At 53.8% G+C, this 22,182-nt stretch overlaps 1 protein-coding gene and 1 non-coding gene across 3 annotated transcripts in view; both read right to left on the bottom strand.

Annotated features, from left to right (window-relative positions):
* The window catches only part of SDK2 (sidekick cell adhesion molecule 2), a 262,997-nt gene that overhangs the window by 68,813 nt on the left and 172,002 nt on the right, over window positions 1–22,182 (bottom strand). For both annotated transcript variants that reach the window (XM_061144959.1, XM_061144961.1), the window contains exons 6-16: window positions 20,598–20,709; window positions 19,520–19,710; window positions 19,330–19,413; window positions 17,126–17,320; window positions 16,484–16,600; window positions 14,766–14,933; window positions 13,779–13,881; window positions 6,086–6,262; window positions 5,643–5,779; window positions 4,973–5,120; window positions 730–870 (exon numbers count right to left, since the gene is read on the bottom strand). In XM_061144959.1, the coding sequence (XP_061000942.1) occupies window positions 730–870; window positions 4,973–5,120; window positions 5,643–5,779; window positions 6,086–6,262; window positions 13,779–13,881; window positions 14,766–14,933; window positions 16,484–16,600; window positions 17,126–17,320; window positions 19,330–19,413; window positions 19,520–19,710; window positions 20,598–20,709 (1,573 nt within the window). The remainder of the gene's footprint in view (window positions 1–729; window positions 871–4,972; window positions 5,121–5,642; window positions 5,780–6,085; window positions 6,263–13,778; window positions 13,882–14,765; window positions 14,934–16,483; window positions 16,601–17,125; window positions 17,321–19,329; window positions 19,414–19,519; window positions 19,711–20,597; window positions 20,710–22,182) is intronic.
* On the bottom strand, window positions 20,151–20,223 carry TRNAG-CCC (transfer RNA glycine (anticodon CCC)). The gene has a single exon. It is a non-coding gene; the product is annotated as a tRNA-Gly (tRNA).

Below are 22,182 nucleotides of genomic sequence, written 5' to 3'. Positions count from 1 at the left end.
CAGGCTAAAACTTTCTTTTCTGAATACTGAATTTTAGTTACAACTTAATACACTTTTAGATTACCAGTAAGGAGCCTGGTGGGCTACAGTCCATGGAGTCGCAAAGAGTCGGACTCGACTGAGCGACTAATGCTTTCACTTTTTCAAAGTGTCCACAAACTGAAAAATAAAAGGCTGTAAAACTGGGCTTCATTTTGCAGTAAAGATCAAAGAAAGGAATTCCACTTTTTTTTTTATTTGGCTGTGCCATGCAGCATGTGGGATCTTAATTTCCTGACCAGGGATCAAACCCGTGGCCCCTGCACTAGAAGCACAGAGTCTTAACCACTGGACCTCGAGGGAAGTCCCCAGATTTCCACTTTTTAACCATTCTTGGCCAAGTAGTTTGCCCACTGGGGAAACTTGGCCTCGGATAGTTACCTGTCTCCCTGTAGCCCTGATGTCCGACAGACTTGCCCATCCATACAGCCTTAAGGAGACTACACTGATCTCCTCTCTCACCATTCCTATCGGTTTCCGAGACGCTCACCGCTGGAAGTTCTTCTGGATGTCTAGCCTCAATCCTTCCTACTGCAGGGCAGGCATTTCTTGTCTGGTCCTTGTTAGACAGAGAAGGACCTGCCACGAATCTGCTCTCTTTTGCAACCCACTCCTGGCCCTCCCCATCTCTGTCGCCTTGAGTCTGGGCAGCCCCTTCTCTTCCCTGCTGTCCCTGGGGTGGACGCCTACCTGATGATGTAGCCCTTGAGGATGCCATTCTGGTGGCTCTCAGGAGGCGGCTGCCACTGGATCATGATGGACTGGTTGGTCCGGCCACTGGCAATGACGTTCTGTGGAGGGGCTGTGGGGGGCTCTTCAGGAAGGGAGACCCTGGAAAACACCAAGGACAGACAGGTCTTTTCACTCCTTGTCTCAACGGCAAACACGGAAGTTTAATGGGATATGAAGAGACCCCACCCCTGCAGACTCTGCGCAATTGCTGTGTGCCTTTGGGTAAGTCACTTAGCCTTTCTGAGCTTGTTTCTTTATCTGAAAAAGCAGTATAATAAAGCTCCATTTGGCTGCTTTATAAAAGTGGTTGAAAAAAAAAAGTGGTTGAAGTGCAAATGATGCAATGTCTTTTCAAAACTCTCCCTGTTGGCAAATCGTTGTTGTTCACTCGCTAAGTCACAGCAGACCCTTTGCCATCCCATGGACTATAGCCTGCCAGGCTCCACGGGGTTCTCCAGGCAAGAATACCGGCGTGGGTTGCCATTTCCTGGGACCTTCCCGACCCAGGGATTGAACCTGAGTCTCCTGCATTGGCAGGCGGGTTCTTTATCACTGAGCCACCGGGGAAGTCCCTAGGAAGCACCAGATGAGTGTATTTTCTGTGTGGTCGAGGGACACAGGCCTCGGTTTCCCATTTGTCAAAGAAGCTGCCGTCGGGTCTGGTGCAGGTCATGAGTACTTGAAAATTTTAGAAGCAGAAATGTTTAAAACACTCACCTCCCCGTTAGCAGCTGGGGGTGAACTCGAAACAGGCTTCCTTTACTAACCCGCTGAGCCTTGACTGGGGCGGGGCAGGCCGGGTGGGATGAGTTTGAGCCCTCCTCCGACCCCGTACCCTGAAGCCCGGGGCTGCTAAATTTCTTTCTCTGGCATGGCCAGGCGACGCAGCGTTCCACCTCCGTGTATTTTTCACATAACTGACAGGCATCCACGAACAACAAAAGTTAATTATTTCTGATGATGCCTGTCCCTCTTTGTTTATGTTTTTGTTCCCTGGTGGATAGCTTTTCTAAAATGTACCGCACCCTCCCATGTCTTTGTGCAGCCCGAAGTGAGGGTAATTTAAGCTTTTTCCATGTGACTCAGGGCCTAACCATTAGGATGCAGATTCAGTAGGAAGATGAATCACTGCTACAAAGGGAAGCCTGAATGGCTGGAGAAGTTATAGGATGGTTTCCTACACTTCAGGGCTTCTTGTTATTGGGAGTTCATAGCTCTGAAAGGTTGGGTCTGTGTTTATCTTGTCCTCTGCACCACCTCTCATGGTCCAAACACGGCCTGGCCCAGAGTAGATGCTCAATAAGCAGTGAATGAGAGCCCTCCCTGGTGGTTCAGTGGTTACAAATCCACCTTCCAATGCAGGGGATGCAGGTTCGATCCCCGGTCAGGGAACTAAGATCCCACGTGCTTCGGGGCAACGAGGCCCACGAGCCACAAGCCCTGAGCCCGTGCGCGACAACTAGAGAGAAGCCTGAGGACGGACAGGAGAGATCCCGGGGCCACCACGCAGGCCTGCTGTAGCAAAAAAAATAGAGAGCATGATTGCCAAAAAACAAAACAAAAACGGTGACTGGCTAAATGCTCCACGCCAGGCCACTATCTGCCGCTTCTTCCTCCTGCTAGAGTGTCACGCCTCAATGGCATCTTGCTCATAAAAGCCAGAAGGACTCAAGCTCACGGGAACTGTAGGGAAACCACAAGGATTGATTTAACCTGCGTGTGGGGAGGGGTCTGGGAACACATCTAAGAGCAAAGTGCATTCCGGCTCCCTTAGCAAATATGACCGCTCATTTCTGGGCTCTCTATTCTGCTCCATTGATCTGTGTGTCTTTTTTTTTTTTTTTGGCTGTGTCTCCCGGCTTGTAGGATTTTAGTTCCCTGAACAGGGATTGAACCCAGGCCATGGCAGCAGAAGTGCTGAGTCCTCACCCCTCAGGGAACGCCCTGTGTGTCTGTTTTCAGAAGAGCAGCATGCTGCTTTGGTGACCGTAGCTTTGTAGGACAGTTTGGAATCAAGACGCATGATGCCTCTGGCTCTCTGCTTTGTACTCAGGACTATTCTGGGTATTTGGGGGTTTTTGTGGCTCTATACAAATTTCAGGATTGTTTTTTCTGTTTCTGTGAAAAATGCCATTGGAATTGTGATAGGGATGGCATTGACTCAACAGATGGCTTGGGGTGATAGGGACATTGTAACAATATGAACTGTCCTCAACGGGAAAGGACAGTCTCTTCAATAAATGATGTTGGGAAAACTGGAAAACCACATGCAGAAGAAGGTAACTGGACCTCTATCTTACAAAACTCACAAAAATTTTTTAACTCGAAATGGATAAAAGACAAACTTAAGACCTGAAACTATAAAACTCCTAGACTAAAACATAGGGGGAAAGCTCCTTGGCATTGGTCTTGGCAGTAATGTCCTGGATATGGTACCAAAAGCACAAGTCACAAAAGAAAAATAAATAAGCAGGACTATAGCAAAGTAAAAAGCATCTGCACAGCAAAAGAAACAACAAGATGAAAAGGCGACCTACAGAATGGGAGAACATATTTGCAAACCATGTATCTGATAAGCGGTTAATATCCAGAATATATAAAGAACTCATACAACTCAGTACCCAAAAACAAAACATCTGATAAAAAAACTGAACACATGGGCTGCACATTTTTTCCAAAGAAGACAAATGAATGACCAACAGGTCCATGAAAACATGCTCAACATCACAGATCAACAGGGAAATGCAAATCAAAACTACAGTGAGGTATCACGTTATACCCGACAGAGTGGCTATTATCTAAAAGACAAGAGATAACAAATGTTGGCAAGGATGTGGCTAAAGGGGACCCTTTAAGCACTGCTGGTGGGAAGATAAATAGGTCTAGAGACTATGGAAAATAGCATAGAGGTTCCTTCCGCCCAAAATTAGAAGCAGTACCTCCATACAATCCAGCCATCCACAAGATCTCAACAACGTGTCTGCAACCCCATATTCACTGCAGCACTGTTCACAACAGCCAAGAGGTGGAAACAACTTAAACGCCCATCAAGGAATGAACGGTTGAGGAGGATATAACACAGCTACACAATGAAGTATTTTCCAGCCATGAGAAAGAAACTCTGCCATCTGCAACAATCCAGATGGGCCAGGGGGCACTGTGCTCAATGAAGGCAGTCAGCGGAGAAAGACAAACACTGCGTGACCTCACTGTTACGTGCAAGCTGAATGAGCGGAGCTCGGAGAAACAGGAGAGTGCTGACTAGTAGGGGCTGGGGGTTGAGGGGATGGGGAGACGCTCTTCAGAAGGTGTAAACCTGCAGTGGTGAGAGTAACCAGTTCTGGGGAGAGGACGCAGGCCTGGTGACTACAGCTAATGACACTGTATTATGCCCCTGGAGGTTGCTAAGAGAGGGGATTTTAAATGTTCTCACCACAAAAAAGAAACGGTAATTATGTGACAGGATGGGGGTGTCAGCTGACACCACGGGGGGAACCATTTTGCCACACAGGAGTGTGTCAACCCACACTGCAGGTCTCAAACTTACACTGTGTTTCCTGTCCATGATCTCTCAATCCATCTGGAAAAATATAAACTTAAAAAAAAAAAAAAAAAAGCAAAGCACACAGCTCTGGGGCCTGGGACTGGGAGTCGCTGTCATCCTGATCAGACGCTTCCGTTCTCATTGGAGGACGCTGCTTGCCCTGCGGGGGTCTAGGTGGGTAGAATGCGCCTCCTACATAAGTGGGTGTTAGACGGGATTTGTTGCTGTTCAACTGTCGTCATTTAAAAAAAAAGGCTTGATGAAGGCCTCATGGGGTCTGAGCTACGCAAGGCACCGCACACAGAGACCCAAGGAGGTCCTCGGTGACTCTGGAACTTCACGCACACTTAGCAATGGGGATGTGGAGCAGAATGGGGTGAGTGCTGCAACTTGCATGGCTCACAGAGAGGGCTGCTCACTGCCCTTCACTCGTCCGCCTGAATTTCCCTGCCTCCCTGTGAGACCGGTGTCAGCACAGTTACCCCCATCCTGCGGATGCACCGACTGAGGCCTCGAGGGGTCCGAGAGGAGCCCCCAGGATGTGCCTGGCAGCCGGGACCCGCCTCCCCCCGCCACAGTGGTTTTGGCAGCAGGTGGCCCCGCCCGGCCCCCCGCCCTCCACTGGAGGGCCCCCGACGCCCACCCTGCGCCCCTCACCTCTCCGTGTCCTTGCTGAACTGTCCCTTCCCCACATCGTTGACAGCACAAAGACGGAACTGGTAGGACCGTGCGGGGACCAAGCCCTTGACCATCACAGAAGTAGCTTCAGGGTCCACGCTGGCCAGGAGCACCGTCCAGGGGGCATCTGCATGGACAGAGGGTGGAGGCAGCGGTGGGCACCTTTGGGGGGCATGCTTCCTCCTGCTCCCACTCCCCGCAGCGCTCCAGCCTCATACTTAATACCTCCCGCCCAGGTTGGTCCAGTAGAGGCTGGCCATGTCACATTTCTGGGTCCTCTTAGCCCACGTGTCCGAGGGCTGGAGGGTACCCACTGGGGACGGAGCTGGGCTCACTGGAACTGAGATGCATTTGTCTTTTCTATCCTTTATTCCCCGCTCAAATTGATGAGCTAACTGTATTTAAAACACCCTTCAAGTGATGCCTGCTAATTTGGGAGCTCACAGCTTGGGGGTGGAGGATAAGAAGAAATAAGAAAAAGACTAATGACCAGCGTCGGGGAGGCTGCTGGGTGCCGGGCTCCGGGTCCAGCAAGTGCCTCACCCCGCTCCCTCGTCACAGGACGCGGGGAGGTGGCCCCCGCGGCTCCGCACTGGGGACCGGGCCGCCCTGCCTGCGGTGGGTGCGGGGGGCGGGCGCGGAGCCTTACTGTTCTCCGACATCTCCAGGACGTAGCGGATCAGCGGGCTGTTGCCGTCGAAGGGCTTGCCCCACGTCAGGTTGATGGCCCTCCTCTCCGAGGTACTGAGGGTCGCCACGGGGTGCTCGGGGGCGTGAGGCAGCTGCCTGGAGGAGAGAGACGCGGTGGGCCCCCCGGGAGGTCTCGAGTCAGGGGACGCCAGGACTCGGTCTGAGCCTCCTGATGTCTGGCGCGCATCCCCCAGTCAAGCCTTCGGCCGTCTACCTAGAGACTCTGCGTGCCAGCTTTGCAGCCCGCCCCGGACTGGGGTCTCCCTGAGCTGGGAAAAGCCCGGGGGGTGCTGGGGTGCGGCGGGTGGGCTCGGATCGCCCCCGGCCCCGTGGACCGCCAGACGGAGCCGGCGCCTCGCTGCCTGCGCCTCCGCGTCCCCACGGCGGGCAGGCCGCCCTCACCTCACGCGCAGGTGGGCGCTGCGGGAGTCGTTGCCGCCGGCCGAGAGCACCCGGCAGGTGTAGGTGCCGATGTCCCCGGACCAGGTCTGCGAGATGTGCAGGGAGCCGTTCCTGTCCAGGCGGAGGCGGGGGTTGCCCTCCGCGCTCAGCGTGACGCCGTCTTTCTCCCAGACGTACCTGAGAGGGGAGAGCCGCTCAGGGCAGAGACGCAGGCAAGGGGGGTCGGGGCTGCGGGGTCGTGGGGCGGGGGGGTCCAGCCCAAGGCTGGTCTGCAGCCGGGAGCTCCAGAGCCGGGCTGGGGCGAGCCCCAGGCCAGGGCGGGGCACCCACCAACAAACCTGCGGCGGGGGTGGGGAGGTGGGGGCGGGGCCGGGAGCGGAAGCACATCAAACCATCCCGCGTTCACACCTTCAGTTCAGGTCCAGGTCCCAGCCTGGTTGCTTCTGGCCCGAAGCCACCGCCAAGCCGCCCAGAGTGGGCACAAGCTATTCTCCCAAAGAGGTTAAAAGATTACGGCTGGAAAAAGGATGAACGCTTCCACCTAGACTACATTTGGGGATTAGTTTTATGAAGAGAACCATCACATCAATGCATCACTGTGACAAATTGACCTCAGTGTCCAAAAAAAAAAAAAGAAAATCACTTTAGCTTTGGTCAGTACAAAGGGGTACTTGAGAAATTACACACACCCCTGCTCCTGACAATGAGAAACGCCTGCTCTGGATTTGTTACGGAGGAGACACAATAATTGTCATCAGCACACACAGGGTGCCAGCTCCTGGGAGCACGCTGGGCAGCTGCCCCCCAGGGAAGGTGGATCAGGGCGACCAGGGTGGGGGCTGGGCTGGGGCGCTTTGCAAATAAGCCAGCAATCGCCTAGTGTGGGGACAGGGACTGTCTATACAGCCCTAGAACTCTCTGGGTTTAGGAAGGGTGAGATGGCTGGAGAGAATGAGCCTGTACTATTTTTAACTTAAAGTTTAAAAAAAATTTTCAGAAAAGTAGCAAGTACAGATGAGAAAAGAGTAGGGAAAAAAGAGAAAAATTCAACAGTTTTCCCCTATTGTTGTTCAGTCCCTCAGTCGTGTCTGACTCTTTGTGGCTCCACGGACTGCGGCACGCCAGGCTTCCCTGTCCTTCACCATCTCCCAGAGCTTACTCAAAATCATGTCCATTGAGTCGGTGATGCCATCCAACCTTCTCATCCTCTGTCGTCCCCTTCTCCTGCCCTCAATCTTTCCCAGCATCAGGGTCTTTTCCAATGAGTCGGCCCTTCGCATCAGGTGGTTAAAGTATTGCAGCTTCAGCTTCATCATCAGTCCTTCCGATGGACATCCAGGGTTGGCATTTGAGGGTAAACCTTCCAGACGCTTCTCTCCTGGCCCCTGGGCAGTTACCACAGTGCCACTGTGTTCTGGGCTTGAATGTCCCCTGGCCACTTACTGGTGTTGTGGTCCTGGGGATGTTTATTGGATACGGTATGCCTCACTTTTCTCATTTGTCCCATGACGGAAGAAATACCATCCACCCCATAGGGTTGCTGTAAGGACTGTGTGAGTTAGTATAAAATATTGGAGTAGCGCTGGAAGCATGGTGATTGATAGAAGTTATGATATATGTTTACTGATACAGTATATCTTGAGTATAAATAATACCTAGCTGCTGCTGGATAGCCCAAGGAGCCCAGCTCAGGGCCCTGTGGTGACCTAGGGGATGGGACGGGGGGTGAGCAGGCATTCCAAGAGGGAGGGGATATATGTAGACATAGGGCTGATTCACTTTGTTGTATAGCAGAAGCCAACACAACATTGTAAAGCAATTATACTCCAATAAAAAACAAAACAAAACAATACCTAGCTATTCATCCATCCCGATTTTAAAGCTGCCGTTTCTACCCAAGACGATATCATAAATTCCATTTAATGTGACATTTCTTCACCATGGTTCACTTGGCTGCATAGTACTTCAAATAATCATTCCTCTGTAATTGATCTTGTCATGATGGGCATCCAATTTACCTCCTTGTTTTCTTTCTTTTTTAAAAAAAATTCTTTTTGGCCACATCACACGGCACGTGGGACCTTAGTTTCCCAGCCAGGTATTGAACCTGCATCCTCCGCACTGGAGACAGGGAGTCTCAGCCACAGGACGGGCAGAGAAGTCCCTAGCTCCTTGTTTTCTGATCTTACGGCTAATGCTGTGATGAACACCTCTGTGGCAAAATACTTGCCACATTCTAAATCACTTCCTCGGGTATAAATTCTCAGCAGTAAATCACCGAGTTAGATGCTCAGGCTTTTTATGCATATTTTGCAAATTGCCAAAAGTGATCACCGTCCATTCATCTCTTTGTCTAGAGAAGGATCATCCTCCCGGGCACTGACGGGATAGGTAGAATTTTACTTAAAAGCGAATCTAGCTGCAGAGGGTAGTGCCTGCTTACGGAACAACCTGTGACAGGCAGACACACTCTGTCCAGGACACCATGCGTTAGGAAGCATGTATCACTACCTGCAAGTGTTCGTGCCAAAACAACTGAACTTGAATCTGAAGATCAGCTTGTTGTTTAGTCGATAAGTCGTGTCCGGCTCTTTGCGACCCCATGGACTGTAGTCTGCCATGAAGTCCTCTGCCCTGTAGTCCTCTGTCCAGGGGAGTTTTCAGGTGAGAACACTGGAGTGGGTTGCCATTTCTTAACTCCAGGGAATCTTCCCAGCCCAGGGATTGAACCCACATCTCCTGCATTGCAGGCAGATTCTTTACTGCTCAACCACCAGAGAAGCCCCCATGATCAATTACTTAAATCAAATCAGAAATACAAGGGATAGAAGAAGAGGTGAACCACAGCATGAAAAAGCAGCTAGCCAAATCCAGATTTGGGCTATTCTACAGCAGGGATATTCTGCAAATTATGGCCCACTGCCTGTCCGTGTAAATAAAGTTTTATTGGAACATACACACAGATACACACTCATTTGTTTACAGATTGCTTATGACTGCTTTTGAACTGCAGACACAGACGTGAGAAGCTGTGACAAAGACTATATGGCCCTCAAAGCCTAAAATATTTGCTCTCTGGCTCTTTACAGAAAAAAATTTGAGGCTGTCTTTCCTGTAGAACCTGGTTTCTCCAACTTATTAAGTGCATGAAAACCAGACAAAAATGAAAACCAAAATAAAGACAAAAATAAAAAGAAGGGGACAGGGTACCATGTAAAACAAAGGAGACACAGCAACTAAATGCAATGGGTAGACCCTGTATAAACCCTGAGTTAAGCTAACTCTGTGCACAAAGATGCTTTGAGACGCTCACAGTGACTGAAACACGGGCTGGTGTCAGAAGAAACCCAGGAATTGTCTTAGGTGTGAGAGCGGACATGGCTGTTATGTTTAGAGAAAAGTTCTTTTGAGTAAGAAATGCACATAGACATATCTAAGGGTGACACTGCATTTTTAAGATTTGCTTTTAAAAAAGATTTGCAGTTAAAAAAAAGCGTGGGGAAGATTCACAAAACAAGATGGGCAAATACGGATGATCATTGAGGCTGAGAGGTGGTACAGAAGGACCGAGGATGCAATTCTCTCTTCTTTGGGGCATGTTTTAAAACTTGCATAAGAGAATGTTAAAAAAAGAACCCATGAGTCCTTTTAACTCAGGGGACATTTCCCCTGAACTAATCCATAAAGATATAGCTGGCTATTAAGCAATTTTGATGAGTGGTTTTTAGCTTTAAATAATATTATATAGTCCTCAGGAAACAGAAGATGTGCAAAAATATTTAGTTATAAGGGCATTCAGAATGATATTTCTTAATATTAGCAACAATTCAGAAATAATCAAATTACCCAGCGTTAGGGAATTGGTAAGATAAATTATGGGGCGTCCACACAGTGGAGGACGGAATAGTCATATAATTGAGTTTAGTCAAAAATATTTATTGACAGAACAAGAGATTCGTAACAGGTTCTTAAGGGAAAAAGCAGAGTAGAACACAGTGTTTTCAGTTTCTCCAAATGGCTCAAATATTACTATCGCTCCTGGAAGGAAAGTGAGATGTCAGTCGCGTCTGACTCTGTGTGACCCCACGGACTGCAGCTCTCCAGGCTCCTCTGTCCAGGGGATTCTCCAGGCGAGAACACTGGAGTGGGTAGCCATCCCCTTCTCCAGGGGATCTTGACCCAGGGACTGAACTCGGGTATGAACCACCAGGGAAGCCCAATGGAAGGAAACACAGGTCCATCTACTTTTCTACATCTTCTCTCTCAACCCCTCCCCATTTTCTTTGGCTTATCTGCATTTTTTATATTCCCGCACCTAAAATGGATATCTGTTAGCTGTATAATGAAATATAGTAACAATAATGATTAATATTAAGAACGGACTGCTCATCTTATGTCCAAAACACAAACAGACGCACAGACTTAATGGACGAACTTACAGTTGCCGGGGGAAGGGTGGGAGGGATGGTTAGGGAGTTTGGGATGGACGTGTACACACTGCTGTATTTAAAATGCGTAACCAACAAGGACCTCCTGGACAGCACAGGGACGTCTTGCTCAATGTTATGGGGCAGCCTGGACGGGAGGGGAGTTGGGGGAGGACGGATACATGTGTGTGTGTGTGGCTGAGTCCCTTTGCTGTCCATCTGAAACTATCACAACACTGTCAGTTGGCTACACTCCAATATAAAATAAAAACAGTGGACTGTCCAGATTCTGTCTAGATCTGGGTTCAGATACCAACTGGAAGCAATTCTGGAGGCTTTTCATGCTGGTACCTATGCCTGCCCAGCCTGCTTCCCCTGGACCCGTTATTTATTGAGGACACGTAACCAGGATTAAGCGGCTACCACTCTAGTCTGATCCGATCATTCAAATCCTTTCCAGTCTGTCTGCTCAGGGAACCCCTGGTATGTTTCCTGCAGCCAGAACAGGGACTCTAAATCTGGCTGCACGTCCGAGACACCTCGGGGACTTCTAAAAATACTTAAGTCTGGGGGTCCGGCCGTCCCACCTGTAAGACTCCCCTCCGCTCCCCAAGGCGATGGAAGACAGACATGAGCGGGAGATGCGGAAATGGACTTGGTCACAAATTTTTGCCAATTTAGGGGGATGAGGGACTGACTCTGTTCTCTCCCCCATCTAAAAAAGACTGTCCTAGGTGGGTGAGCCCATTCTAAGGCGAGGTCCACTCCAGTAAACTGGAAGCACGACTTCTCATCCACAGTTCACTGGGGGTCCTGGAATGTGGGCCTACAGATATATTGCAAGGGGTCCCTGAATTTCTTTGTCCACAGGAATTGTCCAGAGTACGAATAAAATGTGCAAGTGTTTCCCAAGTATTTGTAGATAACATTTTAATAAATAAAATACCAATTTTTAAAAAGTGTTACTTAATTAACAGAGATGTTTGTTATGATAAAAAATTTCAAGTAACGGAGGCTAACATGATAACAACTATTTCTGTATGTGTCTGAGACCCACGGCTGTGTTCTATGGGGGTAATGTGTGGGTTCTCTTGGAAGACATTGTTACAGTTGGTATATTAATGTTTAACAACACTCTGATAAACCCTGGGATAAGCATATTCTGGATTATTTGATGGCCACGTTCTAACTACACCTATGTGATTTCAGGGCTCATGTCTGCGTTTGTGTGGTACCACACGATGGCTGTCCAAAGGGCCGATGTTCACTGTTTAATGAGGTGTTTCTTTAAGTGGGGCCTGAGACAGAGCCTCTGAGAAGGGGTGTGGGTCTAAAACTCCAGTATCCTTGAATGTACGGTGCAGCCACCTTGGAAAGCAGTAGGGAGGTTCCCTAGGGAACTAAACACAGAACTAGCACATGCTCCAGCAATTCCACTCCTGGGCGCATATCCAGACAAAACTCGACTTCAAAACGATGCACGCACCCCAATGTTCATAGCAGCATTGTTTACAACAGCCAAGACGCGGGAGCGACCTAGATGTCCATCAACGGGAATGGATAAAGAGGATGTGGTATGTACATCCAAGGGGACACCGCTCGGCCACAAGAACGAACGAAACGGTGCCATTTACAGCAACGTGGATGCAATTAGAGGTGATCGAGCTAAGTGAAGTAAGTCAGAAAGGCAAAGACAAATATCACATGATGTCACTTAAATGTGGAATCTAAAACATGACACGGACGAACCTATCTGTGAAACAGACACAGACTCCGGCAGAGAGGGTTAGACTGGTTGCCCAGGAGGGGGTTGGCTGGGGGAGGAACAGAGTGGGAGGCTGGGATTAGCAGATCAGATGCAAGCTTTTATACACAGAATGGATAAGCAACAAGTCCATCATATAGCACAGAGAACTGTATTCAAAATCCTGTAATAAACCATAACAGAAAAGAATAATATTTTTAGAAAAGAATGAGTATATATGCGTAGAACTGAATCACTGCTGTGTGCCAGAAGTTAACGCAACACTTTGAATCAACTGTACTTCAGTAAAAATAAAATAAAGGAAAAGAAAGCAAATATAAATATCAAGAAATAAAGCCTAGTCCTCTTGGCTTCCTGGGGTCCCACCTGGCGCGGCCCTACGGCCATATGCCTAGTGGCCACCAGGTGGCGCCCCAGGACGCACTTGGGTCCCAGGCGGCGGGGCGGTGGGTCCCAGGCACCGGGGCGGTGACTCCCAGGGGCGTCCCTCACTGGCCGGCCGGCCAGCTCCCTGCCAGGGGCTCCAGAGGTGACGTTGCCCATAGAACAGATGCAGCACAGAGGGAGTATTTATCTCTAAGGAAGTAGTTAGGTTTTTTTTTTTTAACTCAGCATCCAAAGCTCAAGAGAGCCTGAAGGGGCTCTTTTCTCCCAGTTCGGCTCGGAACCCTTGCCCAGAGATGGCCCAGGAAGCGTCCTTGTGCCCGCCTGGAGGGTTCCCAGCTTGCAGGCCTGTCTCGGCTGCTCCCCGCGCTCCCAGGCCTCCCCAGGGCCTTTCCCGGCTGGACCTGGCTCCCTCCAGGTCCCGTGGAGGACGGCAGGGACAGCCCCCGTCTGGGTCTCACTGGGGGTCACCCCAGGGCCCTCCACGGCCCCAGGCATGTCAGGACTGCCACGCCTCTTCACCAGACCCGTCTGCTGTCCACGGGTGGGCAGAGGGTCGAAGGTCTGCGGGCGACTGCTAGCAGGGGGGTCCTGAGCATCGCAGAGCTTCCACCTCTCCCCAGACGGAGGCTTCTTTCTCTCCCCCTCCCTAAGGCCCCCCATCCCCCTTCCTACGTTTCTCCGCCTTTCATCCCCGCCCACCCCAGGCTGCCCCATTCAACTCAGGCTGGCTCAGTCCCCAGACACGCACTTCGTTGCTCAGTCGTGTCCGACTCTTTGCGACCCCGTGGACCGCAGCACGCCAGGCTTCCCTGTCCTTCACTGTCTCCTGGAGTTTGCTCAGATTCAGGTTCACGGAATCGGATGGACATGCTATTCAACCGTCTCATCTCTGCTGCCCCCTTCGCCTTTTGCCTTCAATCTTTCCCAGCATTAGGGTCTCTTGCGGTCCTTGGGGTCCCCAAGTCTCAGTCCTGCAGTAAGTCTGTACGTGTCTGTTCCCTGACCCCCATGGGCCACACTTACCTCCCTGTCAGGGACACTCAGCCAGCAAACCAGCGACCCCCGAAAGCTGCCCCTCCCCTCTTGCCTCCAAGGGCCTTGGCCGCAGGAGTACCTGATGGTCACTCGGGGGTCGTGGGTCACTCCGCACACCATGGAGGCCTGGGTGCCCTTGATGACGCTCTGGTCCTGCGGGGGCCTGGTGATGCGGGTCCGGGCTGAAAGACAGCAGGGAGGTGGCCGTGTGGGAAGGGGCCCCAGACGGACAGGTGAGATGCAGGTGTGTGTGTGGGGGGGTCCTTCCGGTGAGCTGGGCCGTGCGGCTGAGGCCTGCGGTGGACTGGTCCCCCAGGGCGAATGTCCCAGAACACGAAGAGCCATGTGTTTCCAAGGTACGTGAATTCTGGGAAGTGACGCTCATAGCGGGGGCTCTTTTAATTTTGTGCCCATGGGATGCACAAAGAAATAGAAACCTGGAGATGATCACAGCCGTGTTCCCAGGGGTCCAGCCAGGGTAAAAATAGGACTGTCTGCCTCTGGGTCTAAGGCATCCCCTGCCAGGCCCCTGGCACTCAGGCCAGGAGGGTGGCCCACCCCTCCGTGTGGTGCCAGACCCCAAGGGGCGGGACGGGGCTTGGGAGGTTCCCCCAGAGCAGGGGTCAGTAAACCACAACCCGGAGGTCAAGTCCGACCGGGGGCCCGTCTGGGTAAATCCCCTCCGTGTCTGCACCCAGCCACGCCTGCTGCATTCAGCACAGCCTATGGCTGCTTTCTTGATGAAACGGGAAGAGTTTGTGGAGCTGTGACAGAGACTGTCCCACGAAGCCTGAAATACTTCCTCTCCGGCCCTTTCCAGCAGAAGTGTGCGGATTTCTGCCCTAAGGCCTATGCGCATCGGTTCTGTGGCGAGAGCCCCGCCCACCCAGCACTGCCCCGGGGACCGTGACCTTCCTGCCCCGTCCTCGGAGCTCCTCCGTCCAGGTCTCAGGATGGGTGGGCTGGACAGACAGTGGACGTGGGGCCGCTCAGCGCACGCTCGCGCACACTCACGCACACTCACACACAGGCGTGGAAAGGACCCCCGCCCCGCCCGGGCACTCACCCCACACCACCAGGTCGGCCGAGGCTTCGTCCGCCCCCCGCGAGTTGGTGGCCAGGCAGGTGTAGGTGCCGGCGTCGGAGATGTGCGTGGGGCTGACGAGCAGGCTGCCCGACTCCAGGAGCGTGAAGCGCGGCAGCTGGACCGAGCCGCTGGCCAGAATGCGCTCCCCTGGGGGACATGGGACGGGTGGGCTCAGGCTGCCGCCCGCTGCCCCCTGGCACTCAGCCATCACCAGGGGCCTGGACCACACCCCACCCTCCCCCATCCCCTGCCCCAGAGTGGGCTCCCAGCTTTAGGAAGGCTGCAGGCGCCCCTGTAGGGGGCCTGGGGGGGATGGCAGGGCTGTGGCCAGCCCGGTTCCTGACCTGGGGACAGACACAAGGACACGCAGTCCCAGAGCAGGGGGCCCGGACGGAGCCTCTCCTGCTGTCTCTCCTCCCACCATGCTATCCGCCCTTCAGCAGGAAGACCAGCCTGCCTCCCCGCCGGCAGGCACAGCCCTCGGAGGCAGCTGGCACCTGGGCTCGGGGGAGGGGACAGACAGCTGCGACAGGGTGGTGATGGGCCGCCTGTAGGAGGATGCTTCTGGAGTCACCTTCAGGGGAGCGCAGGGGAGCGGCGGGCGGGAGCAGCCAGCGTGGGGTGTGGCGGGGGCAGCCCTGGGGGGACAGACCTCCCACTAGGGACCCAGGGACCCTGGTGGCTGGAAGGAGAGAGGGAGGGAGACAGGGAGGGTGACCCCTGTGTCAGAGTGTGTCTGAGAGTACGGTGTTGGTGACCGTACCTGTTTTTTAAAGAAAATCCCACCTGCCTGTACAGAGGGGACTGTCCACGTGCAAGCCTGTGGGTGAGCGGGTCCCTCTGCACACGCGTGTGGGCATCCTGCACGGGTGAGCGTATCAGGTGGGCGTGTTTATTTCCACATCTGGGCGCACACCCCACCGATACTGACGAAGCATCCTCTGTGGGTCACTGTGTTCTAAGCCCCGGGGAGACACCAGGGGACAAAACTGAAAGCTTCGAATTGTGGGAGGCGAGGTAATCAGTAGACTGAACATGCCGATGACCTTGTGTATTAGAAGGGGGCAGATAGAGCAGGGAGGGGATGGAGGGAGGCTCTGGATGAGAGGAGGTTCATATGGGCAGAGGCTGGGGGTGTGAGTGAGTGACGGTGTGTACACGTGTGTGTGTCCCTGGGGAGGGCTGGGAAAGTGTGTGTACAATGCAGAGGCGTGGAGAAGGCACGGGGTGGGTGGACTAGGGGGACAGCTTGGGCTTCACTGGCTTTGCCTGGGGAGGGGGTACGGCCTCATCCCTGTACTAACAACCTGCTCCACAGTATTACATCTGCCGGCACGGGCTGGTCTCCTACTTCCCAGACACGGTGCAGGCCCTCCACATGCACTCTCTCATCTAGTTTTCATGCTGCTCCCAGGTATGAATCCTACCATCCCCAGTTTATAGGTGGGAACCTTAAAGCTCCGAGTGAGTAAATAACTCACCCAAAGTCACAGATCCCACCAGAGGCAGAGCTGAGCCTGGAGCCGGACAGGGCGGCACATGGTACGTCCCATGGTGTAAAAGAAGCCCTCTGGGGTTGTGCAGTGCACAACCTTCCCAACTGTACATGGGAAACCCCAGCTGGCTGGCTCCAGAACTGAGCCCCAGGCCTGCCCTAGACTTTTGGTCACCCTCTAAAGTCAGTCAGCCTCAAGTACCTTTTTGCCAAGTGATGGCCGGGCGGGGTGCCCCCGAAGTCTCACAGGCCAGCACCACTGACATGCCGTCGATCACCGTGCTGTCCAGGGGGCCCCTGGTGATGTTGGGGGCGATGCCTGCAAAGGGAGACAGTGGGGTGTCTTAGCCACATCCGGGTCCTTCTCCTGCCTTGCCACTCTCCTTGGTGTGGGCCCTTCTTCAGGGAAGGATGCAGATGTCCCGGTAGGACCCCAGTGTCAGAAATAACCAGAGAACCCACGAGGGCCCCCTCACCACCTGCCCCGTGGAAGCACCTTGGTGACGCCAGTCCCTGCCCTGCCTTAATTCTCAAGCCTCCATCTGGCAGAAACTGAGGACTTCCAAGGGTGACTGACACCCTCCATGACAAGGTTAACGGGTTCACCTTTCATTAAAGGTGAAATCGAGGCTCTGGTTTGTAAAAGAAAAAAACCAGTGCTGGCCGCAGAAGCAGAGGGCGTGACGGGCCAGAGTCACCCCGCCCCAGGGCGAGAGCCTTCTGGGATCCTATTTCTGCATCTACAGCGGCCTGCTCTCAAGAGGCCCCTGGCTTGGAGGAAAGCTGTGTCCTGGGTTGGGGGGGAGAAGGGAGGGACTCGGGCAGGACAGGGAAGGGGACTCACTGGTGACGGCCAGGTAGGTGGAGGTCTGCGCCTCGCCGGCCGCGTTGCGGGCAAAGCACTGGAACATCCCGGTGTCGTCGGGCACCAGCCCGCTGATCTGCAGGCCCCCGTCGCCTCGCTGCCGGAAGCGGCCCAGCCTCCCCGCCTCCACCACGGCCGAGTCCTTGTACCAGGTGATGGAGGGCGGCGGCACACCTAGAGGGTCGAGCAACCACCGTCAGCCACCTCCGAGGGATGCTCCGGCCTCGGAGGCTGGGGCTGCAAGTCCTCAAGGCGGGGAGGGGGGGATCCCTGGTGTGTTCTGGTTTCTAGAACCTTCTCAGTGCGTGCTGGCGTGCTAAGTCGCTTCAGTTGTGTCCGACTCTTTGCGACCCTCAGGGACTGTAGCCCGCCAGGCTCCTCTGTCCATGGGATTCTCCAGGCAAGAACACTGGAGTGGGTTGCCATGCCCTCCTCCAGGGGAGCTTCCCGACTCCGGGATGGAACCCGTGTCTCCTGTGGCTCCAGCCCTGCGGGCGGATTCTTTACCTGCTGAGCTACTGGGGAAGCCCGAACTTTCTCAGCAGCGCCACTGTTGGTCTAGGAAGCGGGGAGAGTTGTTCTTAGATTGCCAAATTCTCATAGAGTAGGCATTCCAAGAAAATTTAAAAGTTCCTGGGGTTAGTTCAGCTTGGAGAGGCTGGACATACTGTATTTTATTCTGGCATATGTAGCGGAGTCTTTAGTATGCTCTGGGGACCTCCAGCCAGCCTTTCCAAACCCAGGTGAGCACGCAACCCCGTGTCTAGGGGCTCACAGGTGGGATGGGGGTTTCTTCGGAAGCCCCGTCCTGGCCCATCCTCACAGAGAGGACCATGGGGGCTCCTCCTAACCCCTCAGCCTTGCCTGAGCTGTGTCCCCAGCCTGGCACCCTTTCCCCACACCCCCTGCCCCCGGCTCCAGCTCTCGCTCTGCGTCTCTGCTCAAACGTGACTTCCACAGAAAAGCTCCCCAGGCTCCGTTCGAATGACCGCCCCCGGCGTGAGCCCCTCAGCCTGCCTGCTTCTCCGTCCCCCGCACTTTTCAACCCCGACAGCCAGCCGCCGACACCGTATTTCACCCACTCCGAGCTACGCCTTTGTTCACATCGTAATGTCTCTGAGATGAGGACGTGTCTTACAACCGACAGCATGTCATAATTTAATTGGCAGCCTTTTTTCTTTCTTAGTGGCGCATAAAATAATGGGGCATCTTACAACCCATGGCATTTTAGATGAAATGAAATAAGGTATCTTTATTTGTTTATTGGTTTGTCTGCCTCCCTCACGAGAACGCACAGTTCTGTAATAGCAGGGATTTGGCTCTTGGGTTCATTCTGTGCCTCTCCAGCCCCGAGAACAGTCTCAGCACACGTTCCTGAAAGTGTCAGGTACTCAAGTCATGTCTGACTCTTTGGGACCCCCATGGACTATAGCCCGCCAGGCTCTGTCCATGGGATTCTCCAGGCAAGAATACTGGAGCAGGTTGCCATTCCCTTGTCCAGGGGATCTTCCCGACCCAGGGATCATGGTAAGCCCACCCCCCACCAAGTGTTTGTCCAATAAATCACTGTCTTCCCCTCGTGTGATCTCAGGACGGGGGTCAGTGTGCCCCCTCCTCCTCCATGGGACCCTCCCTCCCTCCCTCCTGCCAGGGTTACAGTCTCCGCTCTGCGCATCCTGTCATCCCCTTATCCCAGATTGCACCCTGCTTTGGGGTGTCTTTTAGCTCAATTGAACTCAAAGGAGAAGGATGGGAAAAGTGGTAAGTATGCAAGAACTCTGGCAGAGGCTGGGGGTTAAGTAGGAACGGTGAGGGGAGACGAAGCAGAATGGCCCAGAAACCAGGCAGAGACACACCCGCATTCTGGCAGTTCTGACATTACAACAATGTGGCATTGTCGGCAAGTCTCACATTGTGGGCAATTTGAGTCTGTCACCTATCCTGAAATTACGGTAATTTGGATTCATTTGTAACCTTCACGTTATGGTAACACGAGACTGATTTCCAGCCCTGAGATTACGGTAGTTTGGCCTGTTTGCTTCCTGGGGTGTCTGCTTACAGCCAGGCTGAATCTCTGCTCAACGGTGAGAGGGTGGCAGACTTTAGAACAGTCTATGTCAGGGAGGGGAGAGGTTGAAGGTCTGGAGGGACTTCGTCCCCCTCCAACCATGCCACCAGGTTACCTTTGGCCCGACAGGGGATGTCCACCACCTTCTCCATCTCTGCTGTGATGTGTCTCTCTGGCTCCTTGACAAACTGAGGTGGTTCTGCAGGAGGAAAGACCGGGGAGGGGATCAGAGCCAGGCTCCTGCTGATACGGCCGCTGATCGGGTTGCCCGTCGGGGGGACTCCAGCAGCCCCACCCCGTCTCACCCAGCACAGAGAGGTAGGCACCGCGGACGACGGAGGGGACGCTGCTGCTACGCAGGACGGCCTCACACTCGTAGTAGCCGGCATCGCTGGCCGTGGGGTTGGGGATGGTGAGCCGGCGGTTGTAGTCGCTGATGCCGCTGGACAGCAGCGCCCCGTCCTTCTTCCAAATGATGTGAAGCTTGATCAGAGGCCTGGACGGGGCAAGGGATGAGGCGGTCAGCCACAGAGCCTCCCAGGGGCTCGGGAGGCAGGGCAGGGTGTGGTGAGGCATGCAGGTGTGGGGGGCCAGGCGCCTGAGTTTGCCCTGCCCCTGACACTTGCTAGGTGCAGACTGTTGTGTGGGCTAGTCCTTCAGAGCTCTGGGCCTCAGTTTCCACGTCTGTACAATGGGAACAACTGTACCCTGCTCCCCGGGGGTTGTGGCAAGGGCAGACCTGGCCCCGCGACAGCTCATGCTCGAGGGCTCTCGAGAGCAGGCAAGTGGCCCTTCCCCACGTCTCTCTGCCTCGGCTCTGCCCCGTGCCCCGTCCACTCTAAGTCAGTGGGTGGGAAAGTGTGCAGTCCTGAAATGCACGTCTGGGGTCTCAGTTGCAACATGCAGGAATCTTTAGTTGCAGCATGTGGGATCTAGTTCCCTGACCAGGGATCGAACCTGGGCCCCCTGCTTTGGGAGCACAGAGTCTTAACCACTGGACCAGCAGGGAAGTCCCGCTTTCCTCTTGCCCATGCCTTCACTCAAGGAGGCCGCGGCCGGCAGAGGCGAGCGGCCGCTCCCCAGGCTGCTCTGGATGTCGGAAGTGAGTGGATCCCCCACCAACCCCAGATGTCCTGGGCTGGGATCTGCTGCATAACTTCCCCTCGAGGCCTGGGTTCTCCTCTTGGGCGGGCCCTGCATGTGTCCGACAGCTCTCTGACCACCAACCCACCACCCCTCCTCCAGGCTAAATACCCCGTCTTCTTTCGTGGGGCCTCATGGGACAGTTCTGGACCTTTGTGAATTCCACGTGGTCTCCTCGGAGCCCGCAGGTCAGGAGCACCCTCTGGGGTTGACGTGGGGGGGTGTGGAGGCAGGACCCACCTGGCATTGGCCACACACTCCATGATCACCTCCGAGGTCCCGGCCACCACGCTGGTGTTCCTGGGAGGAATGATGATGGCGGGAGCGATGGGGTCTGCAGGGCCGCCGACATCTGGGGAGAGGAACAGACGCTGGGAATCCCATCCGAGCCCCACCCCCACTAGAGGGACATCGCAGGAGATCTTTGTCCTTATGGGGGGTGTGGGCAGGTGCCCCGCAGCCCCGGAGCTGAACCTCCAGACACTGACCCGGCGGACCCTCCCCCCTCCCATCCTCCCCTGGTGGTGGGTCTCTGCACAGCGTCCAGGGAGAGCCCACGGGAGACCACCCCCCTATAATGCAGCCATGCCCTCCTCTTCATCCCCCGTCCTAGCTTTTTTTTTTGGCCTTCAGAATCCTTCCCTCCACCTGCATAAATGCCGTGAGAAGGGTAATACGTTGTCAGTAAGCTGACAACATCTCGTCAGCTCGCTGCTTCATTCGCCACCTCTTCCACCAGAATGCAAACTCCCCACACTGGGCTGAATGCTGTCCCTCAAGTTCATGTCCAGCTGTGAATGCCCCCTTATTTCAGAGAGGGGCTTTGCAAGTGCAGTCAAGTTAGGAGGAGGTCCTGCTGCGTCAGGGTGAGCCCGAAGTCCAGCATGATGACAGAGATGACTGCTGAGAGCCTGCTGTGGACACAGGGCCTCTACACAGTGCTGTGAGGTCACCCAAACAGGAAGGAAGCCCAAAGAAGGGGGAGATATGTATACGGAGGGTGGATCCACTTTGCCGTACAGAAGAAACTAACGTAAGACTGGAAAGCAACTACAGACTCCAGGAAAAATTAATTAAAAATAACAAGAAACAAAAGCATCAGTTGCTCATTCATGTCCATCTCTTTGTGACCCCATGGACTGTAGCCTGCCAGGCTCCTCTGTCCATGGGGTGCTCCAGGCAAGAAGACTGGAGTGGGTTATCACTGTCTCCTCCAGGGGATCTTCCTGATCCAGGGATCAAACCTGCATCTCCTACGCCTCCTGCATTGACAGGCGGATTCTTTACCCGCTGAGCCATCAGGGAAGCCCAGTAAAGACAGGAGACTTTCCTGCTTTTTTCCTTGAGTCTTTTGAGAAAGGGCCAGGCTCTTCTCTCTGTGGTCAGCCCAAGCCCCACACTGGCAGAAGCTCCACTACGTTCTGTACCCCTGCTCCCTGGCTCCTGAAAACATAAAACCGGAGGACTTTTTCTCTCACGACAAATCCATCCAGTTGGCTCCTGTCCAGGAGGCTCCAGAGGTGGCAGGCCATAACGACTCCCACGGCCGCGGGGCGATGGCAAATGGACATCCTTTATGGGGAAGACAGGCTGTCCGGTCAGCCCCCAAGGAAAAGGTTTTCCTACCGGGCCTCCCAGGCCTTGCTGAGAAAGGCCCAGACGGAATGGGAATAAAATGTAAAAAGTAAAGTAAAATGAAGGGGGAAAGAAAGGAAGCGTATAAACCAAAATAATTGCAACAATATAAAAGCCTCATGTAGGTGCCATAAAGAGCGATCGGATTGAAAGCTGCTGATATAGCCGAATCCATAAAAGTGTGCTCCAC

Source organism: Dama dama, chromosome 5, assembly GCF_033118175.1.
Source record: "Dama dama isolate Ldn47 chromosome 5, ASM3311817v1, whole genome shotgun sequence".
Taxonomy (NCBI): Eukaryota; Metazoa; Chordata; class Mammalia; order Artiodactyla; family Cervidae; genus Dama; species Dama dama.
Note: the sequence above shows the minus strand (reverse complement) of the source record. Positions and strands in the feature narration are given on the sequence as shown.